Source organism: Rhinolophus sinicus, linkage group LG02 (genome assembly GCF_036562045.2).
Source record: "Rhinolophus sinicus isolate RSC01 linkage group LG02, ASM3656204v1, whole genome shotgun sequence".
Lineage (NCBI taxonomy): Eukaryota > Metazoa > Chordata > Mammalia > Chiroptera > Rhinolophidae > Rhinolophus > Rhinolophus sinicus.
In genome coordinates, this window is record NC_133752.1 from 92,474,800 (window position 1) to 92,500,035 (window position 25,236).

General features: G+C 34.6%; 1 protein-coding gene across 1 annotated transcript in view; it reads left to right on the forward strand.

Annotated features, from left to right (window-relative positions):
* Positions 1 to 25,236, forward strand: part of MALRD1 (MAM and LDL receptor class A domain containing 1) — a 541,690-nt gene that overhangs the window by 312,399 nt on the left and 204,055 nt on the right. Inside the window, exon 29 of the mRNA XM_074324842.1 lies at positions 17,104 to 17,287. Coding sequence (XP_074180943.1) covers positions 17,104 to 17,287 — 184 coding nt within the window. The remainder of the gene's footprint in view (positions 1 to 17,103; positions 17,288 to 25,236) is intronic.

The following is a 25,236-nucleotide window of genomic DNA, read 5'->3' on the forward strand; positions in this document are numbered from 1 at the left end:
TAATACTCTGAGCTGCGTTTGCTTGGCAGCAGCCACCAGCAGCCAGACTGGCATTGGGTCCTAGAGAAGTCTGTGTCTCTTGCTAACAAAAGGGTTGCTCTTTAAAACTGAATGTCAGGGGATTCAAAGAAGTAAAATAAAAATTGCAACAAAGAAAGAGGATAGGATTTGAACAGGGGGACCACTTTCCAAAAAGCTTATTAATGATTGACATGAATTATTTTTGGATAAGTCTTTTTAAATATTTTAGTTGTATACTTATCACATCATTAGACAGTGATGGGGGTTTGCCATTTTCTCCCTATTTTCTCATCTGTCAGAGTGGCTTTCCAAGACAGTGGTGATCTGCCCTTAAACAGCTAGTAAATGACAGTGTGGAGTAAATCCCAGGTCTTTTCATTAGTCTTAAAAAAATCAGTCTTTTCCTTATTCTTAGCCTTAACCATACAGTTTTGGCTGTTTATTTAGTTTGGTCTTCACCTGTTAGTCATGATTTCTCTTGTTCCCCCTCCTTCATCATTAGTGACTCATCCCTGTGGAAAAAGACAATGGTGACTCACAAGAAATAGTAGCATTTACTAGGTTATGACATATGCATATATATATGCGTATGCAGTATGGTAGTAGATATACATCCATATATATGTATTCACAGTATGGTAGAAGATAAACATATATATATACACACACACGCACACACAGTATGGTGTGTATATATGTACATGCAGAAGTATACATACCTATCTATCTATCTATCTATCTATCTATCTATCTATCTATCTATCTATCTATCTAATCTCTCTCTCTCTCTCTCTCCATATATATATATATATATATATATATATATATATATATATATATATATATATATATATATATATATATATATATATATATATATATATATATATATATAACTGGAGGCTGTCAAGTGTGGAATTGGGTGGGCAGGGACAAGACCAATGGTTTTAACATGAAAACCTCTATGGTCCAGGGCGTTGTGGAGTAGGATGATGGTTGGGTAATTGTTTATCCTTAGAGTCCCCTTTGAAGTACAAGCTACCAATGCATTCATTAGTCTCCTCTCCCTACGGAACCCCAGGTCACTAATCTAATCTTTGAGAATGAAGATTTATATTTTTTTCTTATTTTAAATGTTATTCATCTCTCTCCCAAAACATCACACTGGAAAGAACACAGGATGTGAGATGATACTGTTTAAACAATTATATTTTATGTAACAGAAGTGCATTTCAATTTCCTTTAGATTTTAATAATCAATGTTCATATATGAACATACGTGTATATTGGTAACATTTTAATGTTTTCTGTATCAAGCATCATGTTAGAAACTTTAAATGGTTGTTCTCCAATCTTCACAAAAGACTGCAAGATAAATATGACAGTTTTCATTTTCCACATGTGGAAAATGAGGCTCATAGTGGCGAAAAAAACATGCTTAATTAATAGAGATGTGGGTTATTTCCATTAGACTCCACTGAGCTCAAATTAAAGTAATTATAGATGAGTCAAGTTTGAAAATAGTGAGAGATTTTAGCTCACATGTCACTTACCATGTAGTTGAAGGAATGGGAAATACTGGCCAAAAGTGGCACTTTCGTCCCATCCAAGTCTCACGGAAGACATCGCTAATTGGTCATGACGTTTCATCCTGCTAAGCCCACATTCAGTTGTGGAATTTTCAGTCTTGAATAAATGAGAGGAAACTCTGGCAACTCAAATCTAACGTTAGAACTTTATATCTTTTATATTCTTTTTAATATATTTTAACACTTTTCTAATTTATCTTCCTCTTCTCTCTCTCTCACACACACACACACACACACACATATGTGTTTGCAGCTTCTTTTCACCAATGAATGTATCTATGAGGAATGTCTGTGGCTGATATCTTGGTCAGTGTATTGGATTCGCCTAATTTTTACCATATAAGTCTTCTCTTAACTATAGTTTTATCATTTAGTTTCATTGTATTAACTTTAGTATCTCCGTTTTTAATCCCTGGAGCTAGGACATGCATAAATAAATATTCTCACGAAATATTCTTGTCCCTAGTAAGCTTCTTACCATTGATTGCTAAGTCATTAATTCACTACTCATGGCATTTGGGTCTCAGTGCTATTGCCTGAGGCTTTAAGGCACATGCATGGCTCTTTTCAGATATTAAACCTTAATGTGCATGAATCTCATATTTTTATATAGATGTTAAATTGAAAGGCTAAAGCAAATTAAACTTTCATTTTTTAGTTCTCACCCTGGTGTTTCAGTAGTTAAAATGTCCACATAACAAATTACAGCGTGAATGTTGTTATTATCATTTTAAAGAGAAATATTACATTTGGCTTAGCAGGGATTGAATTCATGTTTTGCACATGGCTTCTCATTAGTGTAGTTCTCTGAATCCTAGCAGTGGCAGCTGCGTGGGCATCAGATTCGGATACAATTGGGTTCATCCTCGGCTCGACTACATTTCTTGTTATTTGTTCTCAGCTTCAAATTTCCTCACTACTGACCTTCAGTTTCCTTATTTATAAAATGGATTAATACTGGGTACTTTTCAGGGTTGTTATTAGCATTGCATAGACTGTATCTAAGAGGCCAGAATAATTAGAGCTATTATTATGTTAATACTATTAGAATTTACATGTGGTATATACACATACATGAAAGCCAGAAAGGGTTCAGTTATTTTTTTAATTTATTGAGCATCTTCTATATAGGACTTCCTTGTACTCTAGGCACCTTTGATAAAGGAACACAGAGAAATAATGGAATTTCCCATGAAGGATGAGACACATACTTGTAATATATATAACTATATACAGACGTATGCAAGCATAGCAAATCATATGCAATAATTTCCTGAACTAGAAACATCAGAATCTGTTCATACTTAACCTCTTTTTCATCACCTGTCCAGAATCTCCGACCAGTGTCAACTGTTCCAGGTCAACGTCCCCACCTTGTGGACAGAATAAAAAATAGTTTGACCCAGTATCACTTTCCCTTATTACCTTCATGTCTTTTTGGGGTGTGGAGAGAGGCTTTGGGAGATGGAGTGCTAGTGATTAGGAGGTGAGCAGATGGTCTCTAAATGTTTTACCTAGCTTTTACTGCATGCTCCATGCTTGATTCATGTCATCAAAGGCATTTCTTCTTTACAAAACACAAGCATATGTTTACTTCTTCTTTTCCCTTTTCTTCAAACTCCCACCTAGGCAACTGCTCAAAATACACTTCTTCTTAGAAATTGCTCTAATTCTGAATTCTTTAACTCGGAAACTCTGATCTTTGGATATTTCCTTGTGTCATTTTATTTCTCAAATTGCATTCTTTTCTAACTCCTGGTGACCCCAAGTACTCCTGATTCTCCCGCTCCCTGCCTCTGTTCTCCATCATGGCCACCACCCTCTCTATCGTCAGAACTCCTGAGGACTCCCCATATTCAGGTGACCTTCAAACACTTTACGTAGATTACCTCTTTTCATCACAACCCTATGTATTAGGTTCTGCAGGTCTACATACTGCCCTATCTATAAATTCAAAACCTAAAAAGCTTTGAAGATTAAAAAATATTATTTTAATTCACTCAACATCAAAACGTGAAACAAACTGACATGAGGCTATGTATAGTCTTTCTTTATACATTAATAGTCATGTATTTTACTTCAGAAGTATCCATATATTTTATTAAGTAATTGGTAGTACAAACTTGCTGTATATACACCTAAGATATGGTATGGACTGTAATAAATTTCTAACATTTGACAAATTTTGAGTTGAAAACACATGTGATCACAAAGGTTTGAAATAAAGCCCTGTGAATTAGTATTGCTGTTATATCCATTTTATAGCTAAGGAAAAAGAGGCCAAAATAAACTGTGATCTGCCCAAAGTCATACTAGTAAGTGATGTAACTAAGATTCAAACATAATCCCTGTGTATGCAGAGCCTGGGCTCCAAGCATGTGGCTTCTTCTGATAAATGCTGTAGCCCTAAATTTTCTCAACTCTGTCCAGTACATTTTACCTCCATGAAAAATACAATTTTTACATGATTTCTAGTCCTTAATTTTGGGCTGCTGAGAAAGCCATGCATTTATGTTGATTAATTCCATCATGAATTTATGATATCCAATTTCAACTAGATCCTGAATGCAGCCCCTCAAGTCTCTCATTCATCGTAAAGCAATGTTTACTCCCAGGTCCTTCAGTCTTTGCTCCTCAAATTTTACACCTTCTTGGTGACCCCTGCCCTAACCCAACTCAGTTGTACATTGGGTCCATATTTTCCCTCCATAATTCCAAGGCTGATTCTCACAAATCCATCCTGCCCAATGTCTGCAGCCCTTGCTACTAAAGATGTGGTTTCTTCAAAGCAGATCTGGTCAAGCTGTTCCCTAACTTAACAACTGACAGTGGTTTCCCATTGGCTATGGGAATGAGTCCTAAATCCTCATGATGGCATTAATGGCACTTTCCATAATATGGCCTTGGTCTGTTATGTCTGGGCTTTTCTTTTCATTCCTTAACTCCCTTTTGATCTTCTAACCACACCTGACTATTTAGGGGTCCCCAAATATTCCAGCACTTCCATACCCCAGTGCCTTTAAGCATGTGGTATTCTTTGCTTATAATGTCTCCTATACGTTTTGTGCTTGGTGATACCTTGCTCAGTTTTCAAAGCCCAGTTCAAATGCTTCGCCCTGTATTATACCTTCCTAATTTCATGCAGGCCCTTCACTTCACTGCAACTCCACCAAAGTACTATGCGTTTTTTCTTTAACATTTGCTTACACTTAAGTATCATAGTTATATTGTATTTTTGTTCCCATTTATTTGTGAGCCCTTTAATCATAACTTCTTGTTTTTCTTTTTGACACCCAGCTCAATTAATAGCATATGAAAGACACCTAGCAATAATTGATTTAAATTAAAATACAACATTCATTTCTATTCAGATTTCATTACTTGTCCTCACCTGCATTAGAGAATGTTAAAATGTAGTGAACCACTTAAACATGCCTCCTTTGAGTTGAGGTAAAACGCTCCATTTTAAGTTTTGTTTCTATCATTATAACATTTTATAAGCAAGTAGAAGAATGCCTTAGACTTGATGCTCAATATATTGGTAAGGAAGTATAGAAATGAATCAATGCATTTAATCATGTTGGGGTTCTACTCTTTAATTAATAAACCATTGTTTATCCTACCTAACCTGTGTGAATTGATGGCGAGACTTATCTCTTTTGTTGTCAGGTTAATACTAGTTAAGGCAGTATTGTCTTTCATCTTTATGCTCATATATTAGGTTTGCAATCCTTTTTATCAATGTACCTTTTTATTTCATTAATATATTTGAGAGTATAAGTTTGGATATTTTTGTCTTGAATGTTAAATACCAAACAATATTCCTGTTTTGGTGACTCCAATTATTTATTCAAGCAATAAAATTCTCCCACTCTCTTTTTTTTTTTTAAGATTATATTGGGGAAGGGAAACAGGACTTTATTGGGGAACAGTGTGTACTTCCAGGACTTTTTCCAACTCAAGTTGTTGTTTTTTCAATCTTAATTGTGAAGGGCGCAGCTCAGTTTCAGTTGCCATTGCTAGTTGCAGAGGGCACAGCCCACCATTCTTTGCGGGAGTCGAGGAGTGAACTGGCAACCTTGTGGTTGAGAGCCCACTGGCCCATGTGGGAATCAAACCGGTAGCCGTTGGCATTAGGAACACGGAGCTCCAACCACCTGAGCCACCGGACCGGCCCCTCTCTCACTCTTTATACATACATAATATATACTTCTCTGAGAAGTAGTACTTTTATACCTTTTATTTTGTGTCAACCATTAGACAGTATTGGTTTTCAGAAGATTTTGAATTGGAAAGATTACTTTTAATTCTCTATTTGAAAGATTTTTATTCACGCTTTATAAACAATGTACACCAGTGTCCCGTTCAGCAAAGAAATTTGTAAAAGGATCTTAGCTTTCAGTTTGCTGTTCATTTGTACATGTTTGCTGTTTGGCTCACATATATTTGCTTTCTTTTCTCTCTCATTTTTTCCACCCCTGGAGGAAGACACTGAGCTGAGTTTTATGTCCAATAATTTTGTCATAAAATGCTGTTCTTCTATTTGCATCGAATGGTTATCAACCTTCATGAACAGCGTCTGCCAAGGGACAGATACAATCATTCATGACTGACATTTTGCTCCAGACCTTCCTGCCTCCTCTTATTATTCTTCCTGTCAGATGCTTCCTAAGGACTTCTCATTTTAATTTTTTTTCAACATTGTTCTTCTATGTTCAACCATGTGAATGCTTTTCTCCTTCAGGAACCAAATGTAGTGTGAAAGACAGTAGAAAGCAGCCATCAACCACTAAATAGGAAATCACCTTGAATAGCATAGATTGGAGACTTTAATTGGGTTAGTGAGGCTTTTCTATAGAGAGAATATAGTAAAGACCTTGCAGGAATCATTCTGAATGTAACTTTGTCAGGGCGATCAGCTCCCCAGCTTATTCCTTATTATAGATAATTCTTATTCCTTTTTTGCATCACCTAAGATTTAGATCAATTACAGTATGTCTAAGGAAATTATCTATATGAATGGAGTAATTCGCTATTTAGAGAACATACCTTTTAGTGAGTTTTTAAAAATTCATTACAATGAGTTATACAATTTAAACCCATTAAAATCAATTTTTACCTGTATCACAGAAAGAATATGAAATCCAGTAGAAGTTTTACAGAGAACTTTGAACTAACAATTCCATGCAGCATCCTAGCCCACTAAATTGAAATGAAATCTGCATTCATTGAAAAAATAAATGATTTTTTTTTAGTGCCTGTACTATGCCATGTTCTGTTTTAGGCATGGGACATCTAAAGGTGAATAAGATGGAGAAAGCTTTTGTCCTTATGAACTTTAAATTGTGGTAGGGAACAAAGACAATGAATAATTGTTGAAATAATAAAAACACAAGGTGATATTGGAAAATGAGAAATAAAAGTGTTATAAACATTAAACTGGGATGATACGATATGAGTGAGGATGAAACCCACGCTGAAGGTCCTGGGAAGGCTTCTCCAAGGTGACATTTGAAGAAAAAAAGATAATCACTAAATATTGCAATCCTATTAATTCCAATAATTGCATTCCTAATTGGGTCTTCTCTTTCTCCTCGAAACTCCCAATATCCTAGGCCCCTGCCAACAGTTTTAAAAGGAAATTAAAATATTTTGGATGCTTTACAATAAATATATTTTCAGATTGCAATCTTTATATTATATACATATTTAGCATCAATTATGTAATGCACTTTTATTTCCTCTTCACACAAATTTGTGTAGGTGGACACATGCATTCCATCTGTAGTTATTTATTGAGCACCTTACTATGTGCAAGGCACTGGACTAGGTACTGATTGTCAGATTTTAGCCAGCATTATCGTCTGTGTATCAAATGGGAGAGACAACTATTTATCAAGTCATCATACCAGTGAAGACTGTATCTAATTACAAGTGTGTAACTGCTATGAAGGAGTGGTACAAAGTCTCTCAGAGTCCATGTTAGGGAGATGTGACCTAGTTGAGATGAATGATGGCTGCATAAGGCAGGTATGATTCCACGGAAACATGAGGGGGAATTAACTAGATTGAAACGGGGGGAAGACAAGGAGCATTTCATATAAATGTTCTGAGATGGGAAGGAAGTTGGGCCATTGGAGAGCTTAAAGAGAGTGAATGTAGCTGGAGCAAAAGGAATGAAGAGAAGCCTAGTAGAAAATGAGGTTGGACAGAGGGCCTCTGAGCCCCGTTAACATGAGATTGTGTGGTCTGCTAAATGAGAAGTAGACATCGCCTGTTCTTATAATATAGGCATTGATTTCATAAGATCACTTCAGTAGGACCAAATTTTGTTTACTAGTATGTCAGTCCACTGCCTACTGAACACACACACTGCTTTTTCAGACATGATTTGCTCCATTACTCCAATAGATGTGTCCATGTGACAGCTATCCTGCAAGATGGCGCAGCAGCAGTCCATGCTGTCTCGGTTAAAGAACATCTTAATGGTGCATTCAGTAGATGATAGAATGGCCGTGGATCAGATATGCTGTGACACCCCCTCATGTCTAGAGCCAGCAACTTATAACAGTTCACTTTAGGCCAGGGTACTAGGGAAATTCCTTAACTTTGCTAACTATGTTTGAAGACCTAAAGACAGCTGTCAGGTATTGCCTTATTGAATATGGAGGAAAATGACCATGTGAACATGGAGAAAGAAATTAACATTCGTCACCCGTGTGGAAAATGGAAAGGAGAGTCATGCATGGGGACTTTGTGACCACTCTATAAACAGACAAGGGACAGACAATACATGAACTTCTCTAGACCATGGTAAGATGTGGCTTCTAACCCCAAAGGAAGATCCAGCTGTGATACAGCAAAAACCTATACATAGCGTGGGTGCCAAAATAATGTATACAAGTGGACACTTTGGTCAACATTGCTCAAGCAGTAGGTTGCCATAATCGGAAGTGTCTGGATGCTGATGGTAACCACTTTGAGCACCTCTTGCAACTGCAGAAGTTAAACGTGACTTGTATTCATCTTTTGTTATCATATATATTGAGTATACAGTTTTAATAGTTTTTTCCTTTCTTAAATTGTGTATAGACTTTTTTAGCCCCCTCTGTATATATTCATGCATATGTATGGAAATATATATATATATATATATCAGATTTATGGATTTGTATGAATGAAAGAGAAACTGATCTTTATAAAAGAATGTAAATGAGTTTATGATTCTATAGTTGGAAACTCTGGAAAATAGAAAGATGAGTATGGTAAAAATGAACATGATTATAACAAGTTAGTTACACAATTTCAGCTTCATTGATCTCTAATCTTTGCATTAAACTGTCTACTTCACCTAAGAGGCCCATATTTGTTGCCTAAATTGTTAAAGAAAATTGCTAAGAAATAAACATTTTGGATTTAAAGGAATATTATTCTAGCAAAAAATGAGGACATCCTGTCTGTTTAAAATTATTTCACAGAATGTACATCTAAAACCATACACATCTACCCAGTGAGTATATTGATCCAACCCTCAAAATTATTCTCTCAGGGCAGAAATCTTCCTGTAAACACAAGAACCATAGACTAAAGACTAAAGATTTTACTCCAAGTATAATAGCTGTTTGCAAGTTATTTCTATGGAAGAGATTTCAAGCAAATTTAAAATAGCCTATACTTGATTTTGTTCTATTTTTGAAAATTTGATACAGCATTAACCTATATATAAACTATAAACATTTTAATTTTTGCAGTTTTAAATAAATTGCAAGTATTTAATTTTTTAAAATTATTTAAATGATTCAAAGAATTACATGAATTTATCTGCTAGCTACAGATATTACTTTAAATTCTAGCCACTCCTCTCCATTTATTAAATGATGTTTCAAAAATATTATAACTATGGAAGGTTTAATACCAGTTAAATAATCCGTGTAGCTTCAAATATTCAATGTATTTGGTCTTGTTAGTGGCAAAAAAACAAAATTACGCTGTTATGCCAGTGATTAGGACCAAGTATGTATTAAATGATTTTTGTCAATTATGTTCAAAATTATTTCTATATGACCTTTCATCTTTTTTTTATGTATGATGTGCTCAATCTCCTATGAGCACAATGTCTATTTAAATATGTTTTAATTTTTTTTAATTGATGAAAATTGATTTTTTACAAAGCAAAAAAAAGAAGAAAAAATCATGGACATACCAGACACGAAAAGAAAGTTTTAGGGCGGCTGGATGGCTCAGTTGGTTAGAGTGCGAGCTCTGAACAACAGGGTTGCCGGTTCAATTCCCACATGGGTCAGTGAGCTGTGCCCTCCACAACTAGACTGAAGACAACGAATTGCTACTGAGCTTCCGGAGGGTTGCAGGAATGCTCAGTTGGTTAGAGCAGCTCAGTTTGTTAGAGCGCTAGATCTCAACAACATGATTGTCAGTTCAATTCCCATGTGGGATGGTGGGCTATGCCCTCTGCAACTAAAGATTGAAAGCCATGACAGGACTTGGAGCTGAGCTGCGCCCTCCACAACTAGATTGAAGGACAACGACTTGGAGCCGATGGGTCTTGGAGAAACACACTGTCCCCCTGTATTCCCCAATAAAATAAAATTTAAAAAAAAAGAAAGTTTTATTTAATTGGAATACGTATTTGGAAGCTACACTCTCCCTATTATCTTAAAATGAGTGAAGGTCAAACAATTCTTATAATTCTTTTTTCTGGCCTTCTCAGATTTGATTTGATAAATTCTAGTTATTCATAGGAATTATGTAAAAGACCCATATAGAGAGATAATTATATTAAATAATTAATATTTATATTGATATAGAGATATAATTACATAAAATATACAGAGAGAGAACAGCATTTTGAAATTGTGCTTATTGAACTGTTTTATTTTAGATTTATATAATTATTGCAAAGAAACTGCAGAGAATTCCTGTATACCCCACATCCTAGTTTTCCTTATTATTATTTTACATTAGTATGGCATATTTTTCACAGTTAATGAGCCAGTACTGTACATAATCAGTAACTAAAGTCCACACTTTATTCAGATTTCCTCAGTTTTTCCCTAATATCATTTTTCTGTTGCAGTAGTCACGCCCTTCTTAGCCTCTTATGGGTTGTGAAAGTTTCTTGGACTTTCCTTGCTTTTGATGACCTTGATGGTTTTGAGAAGTGTTGGTCAGGTATTTTGTAAAATGTCCCTCAGTTAGTATTTAATCTGGTGTTTTTCTTACAGTTAGACTGGGGATGATGTGTTTGGGCAGTAAGACCACAGATGGAAAATATCATTCTTACCATCTCAAGGGTACATGCTCTCAAAATGAGATACCGCTGTGATATTAACGTTGGTCACATGGCTTGAGGTTAGTATTTGTCAGATCGCTCCACTGTGAAGTTACACTTTTACCCCCCTTTGCATATGGTGGTCTTTGGAAGAAAGTCACTGATGGAGTGAGAAGTCACGCTCCGCCTCCTAAAAGGTGGAGTATCTACATTAATTATTTGGAGCTCTTCAGTAGGACAGATTGTCTATTTTCCTCATTTATTTAGTTTATTCAATCATTTATTTATGTCTATGAGGACTCATTGTATTTATTTTATACTGTGGGTGATAATCCAGTTCTACATTATTTATTTTGTTGCTCAAGTTGTTCCAGCTTTGGGCATTAGGAGCCCTTTCAGTTTGCTCCTTGGTTCCTTTGACATGCCCCCATCATTGTGGGTATTGACTTATTTAAACACTTTCTCACTTTCTGACACTATAAGATGCCCAGGGCTTATATTGTATGTTTTCTGAGCCGGTGCTAGAATCAGCCATTTTTCTCCAAGGAGTCCTATTTCCTTTTATTGAGGAAAGGTATTATAAACCAGATCTGGGCACTGGGTATGAACCTTGTTAATGGGGGGGTCTTGTTGCTGATAGGATCTCTCAGCTGACAGACCTGGAAGATGTGTGTGTGTGTATACAAACCTGCCTGTATATGCATGTCTATACATATTTCTGTATTTAACCATCTGTATCCATATTAATCTAAATGCAAATTTGTGCTGTCTTCTATAATCCATTACCATGTAGATTATTCTAGCTTTCACACCTTGCTTATCTGTAATGTCTCACTCCCTAAGTGAAAAACCTGGCTCCCACTATTCTCTATGCATCTCATCACTTTTCAATTGTGGTATACCTGTATAGTGGTCTAAAGTTAACCCATGCTCTCATGGGAAATAACTTTACCAACTAGAATATAGTGCTTACATGCAGTTCCTTTGGCTTTAGTCTTACAGACTCCACTCATTTCTAAGTTTACTTAGGTCAACACTTTATTCCCCATCCTCTAAGTGAGATTGTTTCATACATGCATAATACATTTGAATTGTATTACCACAGTTTGCATTCTTTCGTGGACTATTTCAGTCTCCTAAATGTTTTTTTTTTAATTGCATATCTTAAAGTTTTTAACTGCCTTGATATCTCACAGGTATGACAGTCTGAAATTGAATTACTGATTTCTATAAAGTCTGGCAATTGCTGTTACATACAATGAGGAAGAAAGACATGACCATACGGGAGCTCTCCCACAACCGACACTCACTCACATTGCTCTTTCCGGGTGTCCTCTTCCCCAGACTGCCACAACTCACCCCACTGCTCCCCCCATCAAGACACTGGTGTTAAAGACAATCTGTAGACTTCCCAGGTGTTTCCTATTTCTGCTTACTTTTTCCTTTCTCTTTTTTCCATTTGCTGTTCCTCAAATCCATCCTTCTAATAGTTTCTGTAGTCTTTCAGGATTGATAGTGGGTAAGGGAGCCACCAACCATTGCTAGATCATCACCCTGACAATATGATTGTTTCTTTATATTATCCATGGTCAGAGAAGAATAATGGAGAAGTGTCCCATTCACCATTGTACCACACATTGCAATATATCTAGGAATAAATTTTATAATAAGTGTGTAACTTATTTATTAAAATACTATACAATTTTAGTAAGTGGCATAAAAAGAGACCTGAACAAGTCAAAAGATAAATGACATTTCAGGGTCAAATAATTCAATGTTTAAATATTTCAGTTATTCATTAAATTATTCTAAAAGTCATTTGGGAGAATGAATTTATGAGAAAACCAAAAAGAACAAAAAATATTAAGGATGAAAATGTAACCTATTCAAATGTAACATTAATACTTAATCAACTCAAGTGTAGAAACTTTCCCTCTCTTTAACATAACTTTACTCTCCCCCATTTATAATATTTGTGACTTATGTCTTGTACATACATTTAGAACTATGTTAGAAAGTGTTTTAATTTTTTCCTGAATCATCACACATAATGAATTTTCTAAATTATGTGTTTATCATATAACTCACGTTTTTTCCTCCTCCCTGATGTCCGAAGATTCCTTCTTTTACATTTCCTTTCTGTTCATAGAAGCTTCTCTAGCCATTGTTTTGTTTAGGTCTCCTGGAGACAAATTCTTTTAGCTTTCCTTTATTGAATACACTTGGGAGGAGGGGTCTTGGTGTTTGGCTGTTGTAGAACAATTATTACCAAAATGTTTTCTTTCTTGCTAGACTTCCATTTTCCTGGTCCTTTGGCTGGAGAGACCAGCCCATGCCTGTTGAACTTCCAGTTGCCAGGTTCTCATGCCCGTTTTGGGATATACAATACAAAAATAAAATTTAGGAGATTCACCACCTTGTCATGTTGAGACCCAAGCTCCCTAGCTTGTCAGAATCTCTATGTTTATATAAATCTATATATAATGTCCAGGGGGCTTAGTTATTTTTAGCAGGAGAAATATGGAAAATAAGTCCACTCAACTTCCCAGAAGAAGAAAATATAGTGACTTCATACGTATGACATTGATGAAGGAATAGAGATCAGAGACTGACACAGAAACTCTGGAAACAGATTCAAAATATGAGAAAGAGAAAAGAGCTGGAGAAAAGAGTTGCTGATCAATTGGTTTTGGAAAAAATGACTAATAACTTGAAGAAAAGTTATATATTCACCTCAAACATGTGAAACTGAAATTCCAAGTGGCTGTAAAGTACCTTATTAATAAATATCTACAACTGAAAGTGGCTCTATCTTTTTAGTATTTCTTTACATGACCCAAAAGGGAAAGACTGGCATAAAGTATGGAGACAAACACACTGCTAAAATACATATGCATTATATAAGATAAAGCTTCCATGTGCATAATACATGGGAAATCAATTAAAAGTTGGGTAAAAAATTATGAGAAGAGAGTATTTTTTCTCAATTTTTGTAATTTAACCATTATTGTATTAATATATATTTTAATTGTTACTGTAGTTAATCACTTTTCATACAGTCATTGCCTTAGGTTTGTGATTTAACATCCACACGAATGCAAGAGATACAGTCTCAGACAGTGGTAAAGACATGAGTTCGAATAGAGATTTTTCTCTTTTTCAGTTCAGAAAGAATTGAAATCAGAGTATTAAGTAAATAAATAAAGCACCAATGTATGTGAAACAAAAATTTAGGGATCAGTGTATAACCACTTTTTAAAAAGTTGCTCTGTTTTCTATTTCCATAGTAATTTTATAGAGATATCCTTTTATAACTCTCTCCTATATTAAATCATTACCAATCCAGGGTAGTTGCCCTTTCTTTTCACCTTTTTATTCCTGGTGTCTAACATAGTATGTGTCATTGCGTGAGCATCAGATGTTTGCTAAATAAGTGAATGACTGGATGTATGAGTCAATAAATGAATACATCTGTATAAATCCACATCTGGATGAATGGTTTTGATAATTATGGGGATAAGATTTGATATGTTATATTCAAAGTGCAACAATAGCAAATATATTAGAATGATGTTCTATAATAATCCATCACTAGGTTGATCCATGGTTGGTTTTCAAAAGAACTCACCCTTGTTTTCTTACCACATAAAATGACAATGAATATATTATTCAAATATCATTTTATGAAAAGGCCAGTTGCAAGATTTAAGAAGTGGTTCTCATTTTATTGATTAAAGTGATCAAGCAACCTTCTTTGATGACGTTTGTTGAAAACCCTGTGAGGCTTGGCATAGTTGATGAGTTGCTCTAAAAACTGCAGAAGCAGATTAAAGGAAAAAATTAGCAAAGTGAATTAAGTTTGTAAATTAAGACAGACTTTATCAATATCCATGCCTGTTCCATAGCAATGTGTCAGACAGACCCCTTCTACTTTCATCTTTAATTTAACTAATCATTCCTTTGATTCCAAATTACTAAGACATCACTGTGAGTCAAAGACTACCCTTGAAAAAAGATTCTCTTTTTAGTTATCAGAAAGACATAAAATTCCATTAATTAGGTGTGAATTTTTCATCCTCCTTAACACAGAAGTTACTTGAGTCTCTGGTTGTAAAGATTTGTTGTTGTTTTGGAAAGGATGTTGAATGATCTAAGTATAAACTGTTGGTTGTTTTGCAAAGTTAATTTTAGATTAACTGTTATGTAGTTCCACTTTCCCTCTCTGTAATTCAGCAGAGGAAGAACCACTTGATCGATCTGTGTTACCCTCAGCAGAACAAGGCATCAGCCATATTTCCTAACATTAGTTCCCTAAAAGCATGAAACTGTGAATGCACAAATCGTTTGGGTCCCCACTTCAGATATTTCTCTTTTTTCCTTTAGCCTATATTTCTAAAAAGTCACAGTTGTATGCTATAAATCTGTAGGAACATCTCCCTTGATTTTTCTGGATGCCAGTCAGCTAAATACTCCCCTCTATTCCATTGTTTTGATTACAGATTTTAGAGAAAAAGGCTTTCTTGTGAATTCATCATGGAAACATAATACTGGAACCTAAAGTATTAATTATTTGTGGCTAAACAAATATAATGCTTATATATATTTATATTTATATATTTATTATAATATATATATTAAATTATAAATATATATATATATATATATATATATATATATATATATATATATATATATTCATGTATTTATTTATTTATTTATTTATTTTTCATTGCTGTCTTTTCATCATTGTGATTTATTGAACACGTAATTCCCAGGATGAGTTAGACTCAGAATAGCAAATAACAATATATACAATCTAAGCTTTTTCCTTGTGCTCAACTGGTTTATATTCTGTATTACTGTAGGTGTCATTTTTATTTGGTCATTAGGGTTATGTTACATGTCATGTCATGTCATGTTATGTTATAGTGGGACTATTCATATGTCATAATACTGTACTACTACTACGCCGACCTTAGACATCTAAAGGAGATATTTACATAAGATTTTTAGAAAACTGATTTTTCTTTACAATTGAAGAATTTGGTATAGCAATACTTATAGTTGATACTCACATAATAATCATATTATAATTTTTTTTTTAAGATTTTTTTTTTTTATTATTATTGGGGCAGGGGAACAGGACTTTATTGGGGAACAGTGTGTACTTCCAGGACTTTTTTTCCAAGTCAAGTTGTTGTCCTTTCAATCTTAGTTGTGGAGGGTGCCTTTCAGCTTCAGGTTGTTGTCCTTTCAGTCTTAGTTGTGGAGGGCACAGCTCAGCTCGAGGTCCAGTTGCCGTTGCTAGTTGCAGGGGGCACAGCCCACCATCCCTTGTGGGAGTCGAACCGGCAGCCTTGTGGCTGAGAGGACACACTGCAACCAACTGAGCCATCTGGGAGCTCAGCGGCAGCTCAGCTCAAGGTGCCATGTTCAATCTTAGTTTCAGGGGGCAGAGCCCACCATCCCTTGTGAGACTCGAGGAATTAAACTGGACACCTTGTGGTTGAGAACCCACTGGGCCATGTGGGAATCGAACCAGCAGCCTTAGGAGTTAGGAGCATGGAGCTCTAACCGCCTGAGCTACTGGGCCGGCCCCTATAATAGATTTTTAAATAGTCAAAATAACAGAATAATCTAATGTTTGAAATCTGACTGAATTTAGAAATTATCACTTTTGCTTCATACTCGCTTCATTCCACAATGCCTTTATCCATTAGAGATATATGATTTCTCCCACATATTCCTCCTTTCATCTGTTTCTCCCTTTCCTCATGTAAGTTATTTCTTTGAGGGAAAGTACAATTTCAATAATTAAAGAATATGAGTAGAAGTTTGGGGGCATATCCAAAGCTGTAAACCCAGGGCCTCTGTAAACGGTTCAGATTCCATCAGATATGATGAATTTTATGTCCATGTAGGGAGAGGTGGATTTTACTGAGCAGGACACATTCTAATGGTGTCTCTGAAAATACCAAAGCAAGTTTATTGCTACTTCTGCTAATTTTACTTTTGGAAAAAATGTCAGATTAGTATGTCTTTGTTCTGATGAGGTAAAGTATATCATGGCTAATCAGTTCCAATGTTTTTTTTTAAATCAGTTTTCACTGATCAAATACTTCTATTGTAAGTTTTTTTTGTTGTTTTTTGTTTTCCTTCTTTTGTGCTTAATTATTTCCCTAATACAAACTTTTAAAATTTCAGACTGAGGAAGGACTATCAAAAGTATGGCAAGAAAGTGAGCAGAACTCTGGTGATCATTGGCAAAAGGCAGTCATCCTGCTAGGAAAGTTAAGGAATTTTGAAGTTATATTTCAAGGGATCAGAACAAGGGATCTAGGAGGAGGAGCTGCCATTGATGACATTGAATTTAAAAACTGCACAACCGGTAAGTTTCTGGAAAGCACTTCCATTTGGAAGTACACTTATAATCTAGCCATTTTATCTTTATTTGATGTTTTCAAAATGTTCTTCTGTTGTACATAGATAAAAATCAATTAAAAGAGATAATTTCATAATTGTTGCACTTACAGTTACATGTTAAGCGATGATATTTTCTCCATCCTTCAATGGCACAAATAATTTCTCTCTTCCTTCAATGCCATCCCCTTTCTAACATTGCAGAAGTGTCCTCCTTTGAATTTATTTACAACACACTTTAAAGTGTAGGCCTAATATTTATGTACATTTATCTAGTTTAGATTAATTTAAAATGAACCAGTAAAACAGGGTTAGAAAGCTAGCAGTTAGTGAATTTAAGATAAATAAGTTCATCCAGGTATACTTCAAGTAGAACTTGAGAGCTTTGTATAGGAGTTTTAAAATGCTACATTAGCAAGTGAACAGTAACTTGAAAAAAATTTGCTATTTACCATGCTTCTAAATGTGAAGTATAACTATACTTACATTTTCTTACCAAAATACCCAGAAAAATGTCAAAAATAATTAAAAATGCATTTGTGCATTTTCACAATTGGCAAAGTTCTTTCTGAGGAATTATTCCATCTGATTTCCAAATTAGTGCTCTGTGATATATACTGCCAATGAAAGATATGCCTTCTGCGGTTTTCTACACTGATTCACTTGGAGGCAAGCCCCTGCAACTGAGAGCTAAACTCGAATGTTATTTAATTTTATTGTTTCTCTCATATTAAAACATGACTTCACCGAGGCAGTCAAAAATGTGACTTTGCTTTTTAGTGGTGTTATAATAATCTGCTCTTTTTATGACCAGCGCTGCTTCAAAGGATTCTGCTTAGAAGTCAGTCCTTTAGAATCTGATTTTCCCCATGATGTTTCCAGGAATTTGTTACATAAAATCAGAATTCATGCACACCAGATGACCTAGGGAGCGCAGAGCTCCAGGTATCTATGTCAAGCAGGAGACAGGGTTTATGCTTGGGGATGTTTGGGAGAGGACGCCTGGGTAACAGAAAGTGGGGTTCTAAACAAATAATTATGAAAAGGTCTCTTGGAAGTGGGAATATGCTTCTTCAGCTCTTTTCTAGTAACTTTCCTAATAATATGCTAAATTTCTGTTGTAGTTAGTCCCTTAATCTACAAATGATTCTGGCAACTTGAAAAAAGTTCTTCAAAACTTTTTCTAAGATTGAGAAAGAGAGAAGCTTTTATTAAACAAGAGAGATTCCTGTACTCTCAAAGGAAGCAGAATGATTCCCAGATGGGTTGATTCAGGACAGAAGAAAACTGAAAGTTATTTTTTCAACTTTACCAGGGTTCATGTAGAAGTTTGCATGGTTTCTTCTCCTCTTTCTCTTAAAGTCCTGCGAAAATTTACATGATTATAATTAATTTTGTTAAATTCAATCCAATACTGAGCTTACTAAGTAATACTTTAGTATCTTATATGTAATGATAAACTATTTTTAAGGCTATAGTTCTTTCTATGTCATAAATAAGAAAGGGGCAAACTGTGGTCAATTTCAGTGAATATAGTCAATTGTAGATTAAGTGTATTTTAGGAAAAAGTAACCATCGGTTTTTAATAACCCAGCCTACTACAAATAACGAGGATTTTTAAATTATGTTCTAGTCAAGATAGATAAAAAGCAAAACATATGTATATATATGTATATATATATATGTGTGTATATATATATATATCATATATATATATATATGATATATATATATATATATATGGTGGAAAGACTATATATGGAACTAAAAAAAATAAAAACAATGATTCCTTAGTTTTAAATTACATACCAATAAAATATCAGTGCTGTGAACTATGGACAATAAGAAGCTTAGAATATAAGTTACCCTTAGTTGTTTTCTGCTATAGTAATTTAGAAGAAGAGAATAATAGTTGATGAAACATTGAAAAATCCAAGAGGCACCCTAGAATAGTGGTTAAGAACAAGGAGTCCTGAGTGAAACTATCTGGGCATGGAATCTGGCATTACCACTGACTAGCTTGGGTGAGTTTCTTTATTTCAGTTTGCCTCAGTTTCTTCATCCATAAAATGGGGATGATAATAATGGTACTTCCATCATAGATTTCTGTGAATATTAAATACGTTGATATATATGAAGTGCTTAGAATACTCTTAGAAAATAGTAAAATTTATGTCTTATACATTTTTATAATTATCATTATTATTAACTATGCTATATTTTATATAGTACCTTATCACTCTGTATTAGAAAACCAACTTCAAATCATATGCAATTAAATCACTATAAAATCTATCATGGAATTGTTGCTGTTTCCCATTTGCAATGAAGAACTTAACAAATGATTTAATGTTCTGCCAATCACAAAAGACCAGAGATTGTATGATATCATTTATATAAAATGTCCAGAATAGCAGATGTGTAGAGACAGAAAGTAGATTAGTGGCTACATAAGGCTGAAGGAATATGGGGTGGGGAATGACTGTTAATGAATATGGGGTTTCTCTATGGATTAATGAAATATTCTAAATTTTTATGGTGAATGTTGCACAACTTCATAAGTATACTGAAACCATTAAATTGTCAACTTCACATGGACTAACTTACGCAATGTAAATTATAAACAGTAAAGCTGTTAAAATAAAAAAAGAAATGAGAATTCTGGAGAGATGGTAGTGGTAGTGGCACAATAGCTTTTGGATTTTCTGAAGTCCTCACATCAAAACAGTCTGAGCATTTAGTTAGCACAGTCAATATGCCATGCAAAACATATACAGCAAAATTCACTGGAAATTCATCCCTACAAAACCCAATGTACAAGCTAATCGGGACAAACTGCCAACGGCCACAGGACTTGTGTGATATTTATGTCTATAATAGAGAAGGCAGGAGAATCACAATAGAGCCAATAGAAACTCACTGAAAAACAGGTCAGATGGTTTGATAATGAGAGGGGTTTTATCCACTTTGAGAATGAGTGGGCCTAAAGGGTCCGTGGAAGGTCTGTGGACCTGGAGAAGTTTAGAAACTATGAACTCTCAAAATGGATACACCGGGTTTCCTTTCCAGGACAGCAGCCCATGTTCCATACCAATACAAAAAATGAACAACCCAATAGAAACACTAGTGGGAGTGGAATCAAAATCAAGCAGACCAGGGACAAATGAAGGAAAGAGACCACATCAGAGTGGCAGAGGTGAAATGAGCCAGGAAATCCCAAAAAGCAAGTCACCTTATGTTTTTACTGATTGATTTAGATTCTGCAGACATACAACCCTTTTCAGGGTTTTGACACTAATCATGCAATGTTGGTCATGTCCTTTTAGAGCCTCAGTTTCTTCATTTGCAAAATGACAGGATCATAATAGACGATTTCTGAGATTTTCCTAGGATTACCTGACAACTCTGAAAGCTATGCATATTTTTATAATTTCAGAATACTTGAGAGCAAAGTTTAAAATTGATTAAGAGTAAAAGTGGAAGAAGGTAAAGGATATATCTGAGATGTATTTTTGGTAGTTATCTACTTCACCTGCAAATAAAGTTATTTGAGCTTCATATTTACTTTTTACTTTCCATTCAAAAATGTACAACTCAATTTATTAGGTAATATTTAGTATGTGGCCAACATAAAGCCAGATATATTCTTTTTTTAATTTCTTTTCATTCTGGTGCTATCTTCAGTTTACTATCAAATTTATTGTATTTTTTCCCCAAAAGAAAAATGAAGCCAAAGAATAGACATATTCTTAGGTCTGCCTGGGGACACATTAAGAAGCATATATTATTTTTTAGACAAGTTAACAAGTACCCCAGTAGCTTATTTATAGAAAAATAGCTGACGGATTATGAAATTAATATCTCCTCTTTTTAAACTCAAGTTGATTTAAAAATGGGTTGTACAAAAATCTTATAAAATGCAACCAGCATTCTATAGAGCAGAGGAGTAGGAAGATAACTTATGTAGAAAGGAAAGGACTATTCCATCATTGTAATTATAAACATGTCGATTCTAAATTTAAATGCCTACTCAATTTCAATCAGAATATGATTTATTAAGTACAGTCATTAATTAAGTATAATCATTTGCCTGATTCTTAATGAGTTTACTATTTATTAATGCTAAATAGCATTTATGTCAGTCCTGCAAAGGAGACCACTAGGTGTAAATCCTGGTTTACCTACTTGCTACCTGTTCTGTGGTTTTAGGCATAACCTTTCTTTGTCTCATTTTTCTCTGCTATAAAATGATACCAACACTGCTTCCATCTCCTAAATTTCTGACAAGGATTAAATAATTTACTTTATATAAAGTGCTTTGAAGAATGCATGAGATATAGTAAGCACTGAAAGCCTGTTGGCTAAAACTGTAAATCAACAACAACAGCAAAAGACTTGACATTATTTTAGTCACAATACTTTTTCTATCAACATTTAAGATCTGGTTCTGTTCCTTTCACACGCTCAGCAAACATTTATTGATGGCCTCGGCTGTGGAAGGCTCTGTGCTGCCATTCTGTGCACATCTCCACAGGGCAGGGCTGAAATGCATGTGCTTCACAGTGTTTGGCTTTATTTATTTTCCATTTTCTCTTTTCATGCCCCTTTCTTGACTCTCGGCATTTCCTGTCCTTCCCCATGTGTCCTCTGTGTCTTAAATTTCCAGGACTGCCCTGTGAACAGTCTCCAAGACAGTGGTAAACCTGGTGCTTCAGGTGGGAGCCAATAATGGTGTAAGATGTTGCCTTTTACACTGAAAAATATAGAACATCCATTTGAATGATAACCAGTTTTCAGTTCAGGGGAAAATGAAATAATTTAGGAAATAGAAAATACTTCCAAAAGTCAATAAAATCTTCTAAATAGACCGTAGCACAATAGCTACTCTGTTTCCCTCTATATTCATGCAAATCAAAACACATCATGCCCCCCAAATAATCCTAAATGTGAAAGGAAGGAAATACCTTGGGAATAAAGAGAAGCCGATGTCATTATAATTTTAGAGGCCTAGTACATTGTCTTCACAGATAGCTTGAAAAGACTTCTTTTTTATTACAACCACTTTCATGCCTTTCATTTCCCCCCCTTAACAACTGTATGTAGGACTCCTAAGTGTCCTTTAAACAGTAATTGATCTGGAGTGAAAAATAGTGGCTTGATGATAATGATTTCAGTGCAGCATCACTCTGGATTCGAATTGAACTTGGGAGATCACAAAACAGCGATTGCTGTGTACAAAGTTCACGAGCACATAAATCTATAAACAGAACCCTGTGGAGTTTAATTTCAAAAGTTACCATCTTCTCTTAGTCTAGATAAAAAGCTGTATTTCTTCTCAACATATGAGTGTTCCAAGTGTTGCATTTAGATCTTTTACAATTTTCTTTTAAATATTGTCAGAAAAGAAAAAGAAAGGTAGTAGTCAATAGAAAAAATAATAATTAAATATCTCACACTAATGAGATAATTAAAAGGGACTTCTATTTTTAATAACTAATGGCCAGATAATATGTAACATTGGATAATGCAAGGATGCATACATGATGGAAGAAGGGGAAGATGGATGGATAGATGAATGGATGGATAGAGGGACAGATAGACAGACAGATGGATGAATTAATAGAAACCATTTATTCAGACCTTGTTATATATGTGAAAATTCAGAACAGAGCACGTTTCTGCCTTCCTTGGGTTACATTCTGGTGGCAGACGCAGACAATAAATGAAGTAGTAGGTAATATTGCGTCACGTAGTGATAGGTGCTGTGAATGAACTAGCGTGAAAACGGTAGAGAATGATTAACCTGGTTGCAGTGGTCAGTACAGTCTCTTTGAAGATTACAGTTGAGCAAAAGCTTACATGAAATAAAAGGCAGCCATGCAAAGATCTCGGGGAAGGGCACTCCAGACCTCAGGGCCAGGGAGGCAGGTTTGCTGGGAGGGGAGCACATTGCTGGGGCAGAAGAATATGAGGGAAGGGAGGTAGCGAGGCATCCTCATACGCAGCTTTGTCATCAGAAAGGCCTGAAGGGGGATCTTCTCACAGCACAGGGGTTAGTTAAGTAAGAAAACCCTGGATCAGACTTCCCAGGTTAAATCCTGACTCTGCCACTTACTTGCTGTGTGACCTTGAATAAGTACGAATCTACTCAGTGCCTCAGTTTCTTTATAGCAATAAAAATAGAACCTACCCTGTTTCTCCAAAAATAATACCGAGCCAGAAAATCAGCGCTAAAGTGTCTTTTGGAGCAAAATTAATATAAGACCTGGTCTTATATAGTATAAGTATATTATGCTATGCTATGCTATGCTATGCTATGCTATGCTATGCTATGCTATGCTATGCTATGCTATGCTATGCTATGCTATGCTATGCTATGCTATGCTATGCTATGCTATGCTATGCTATGCTATGCTATGCTATGCTATGCTATGCTATGCTATGCTATGCTATATTATATTATATTAGACCCGGTCTTATATTATAGTAAAATACGACAGGGTCTTATATTAATTTATGCTCCAAAAGATGCATTAGAACTGATTGTCCGGCTAGGTCTTATTTTCGGGGAAACACAGTACGTTATAGGTAATTGTGAAGATTTAGCAAGTGACTATGTGCCAAGAGATTTGAACAGTAACTCTTCATGGTAACTACTCAATAAATGTTAGATATGATTATCATTATCATCATCACAACAATATTTAATTTAATCCTTATGTCTTCTCTGGTAAGATACCCAGGGATTACACTGAATAATACCAGCCAGGTTGATTTCCTTACTGATGCTTAATGGCACAGAGACAACCATATTTAGTCATAACAGCATAGAATATTACTAAAATCATGAATACCTGGGCAGTAAAAACAGTCACACAATGTTATATCAACTTTGTCAATAATTTCAAATGCTCTTGAAAAACTACAGATGTATCACTAGTGTTCCTAACAATGGAGCATTTTAGTAATACTAGTTGAAATATTTTAAAATATTGTAAATCCTGTTTTAAAAAAATAATAATGTTTAACCAACCCTCATTGCTACGGACTTATTTTATTTTGGACTCAGAAAATTTTTCAGTTAGGGGAGGGAAGGAGAAGAAAATAAATCTTATGTAGAAATGTTACACAACTTGAACTCAATCCAGGTCAGCAGTTTCTTTATCTGACTACATATGACTATTTTTATTCTAAATTTTCATATAAACTGCAATGCACCTTTTATACCTAAAGCTAAAAACTTCTGCCCAGAATTGATGTAATTTGTTAAATATATTCTTTATTTAAAGCCAATTCATATTTTTAAATAAGCCTGTTACTTCAATTTAAACTTTATTTATTTATTTACTAAAATGACCACCTTACATTTTTGAGAATATCTTTCATTGATTAACAAAAGGTGTTGTCATATTTAAAAACATTTATTAAAATTAATATATATCCTGATTATATTTCCTCTTCTAATTTACATATCAATGACATGTCATGTATAATGCGTATTTTGCTAAATACATACCTATATTGATGCAAAAAATGAGTCATTTTGATTTTTCAATCAAAGAAAGTTAACTGATTTTTATTGAGTCAGAAATTTTGATTTTTCATCAAAAGGGAAGAATAATGATATCATGTAGTTTCCTATATTACATAGAGAAACATTATTTGCAGTTAGGTCTATTAAAGAGTCATACTGTGTGATGTGTGTGTATATATTAATGTGTGTGTTTATATATATATATATATATATATATATATATATATATATATATATATATATATATCCTGTTTCCCCGAAAATAAGATCTAACTAGAAAATAAGCCCCAGCATGATTTTTCAGGATGCTCATAATATAAAATAAGCCCTAGAGTATTTCCCTGAAAATAAGACCAGGTCTTATATTAATTTTTGCTCCAAAA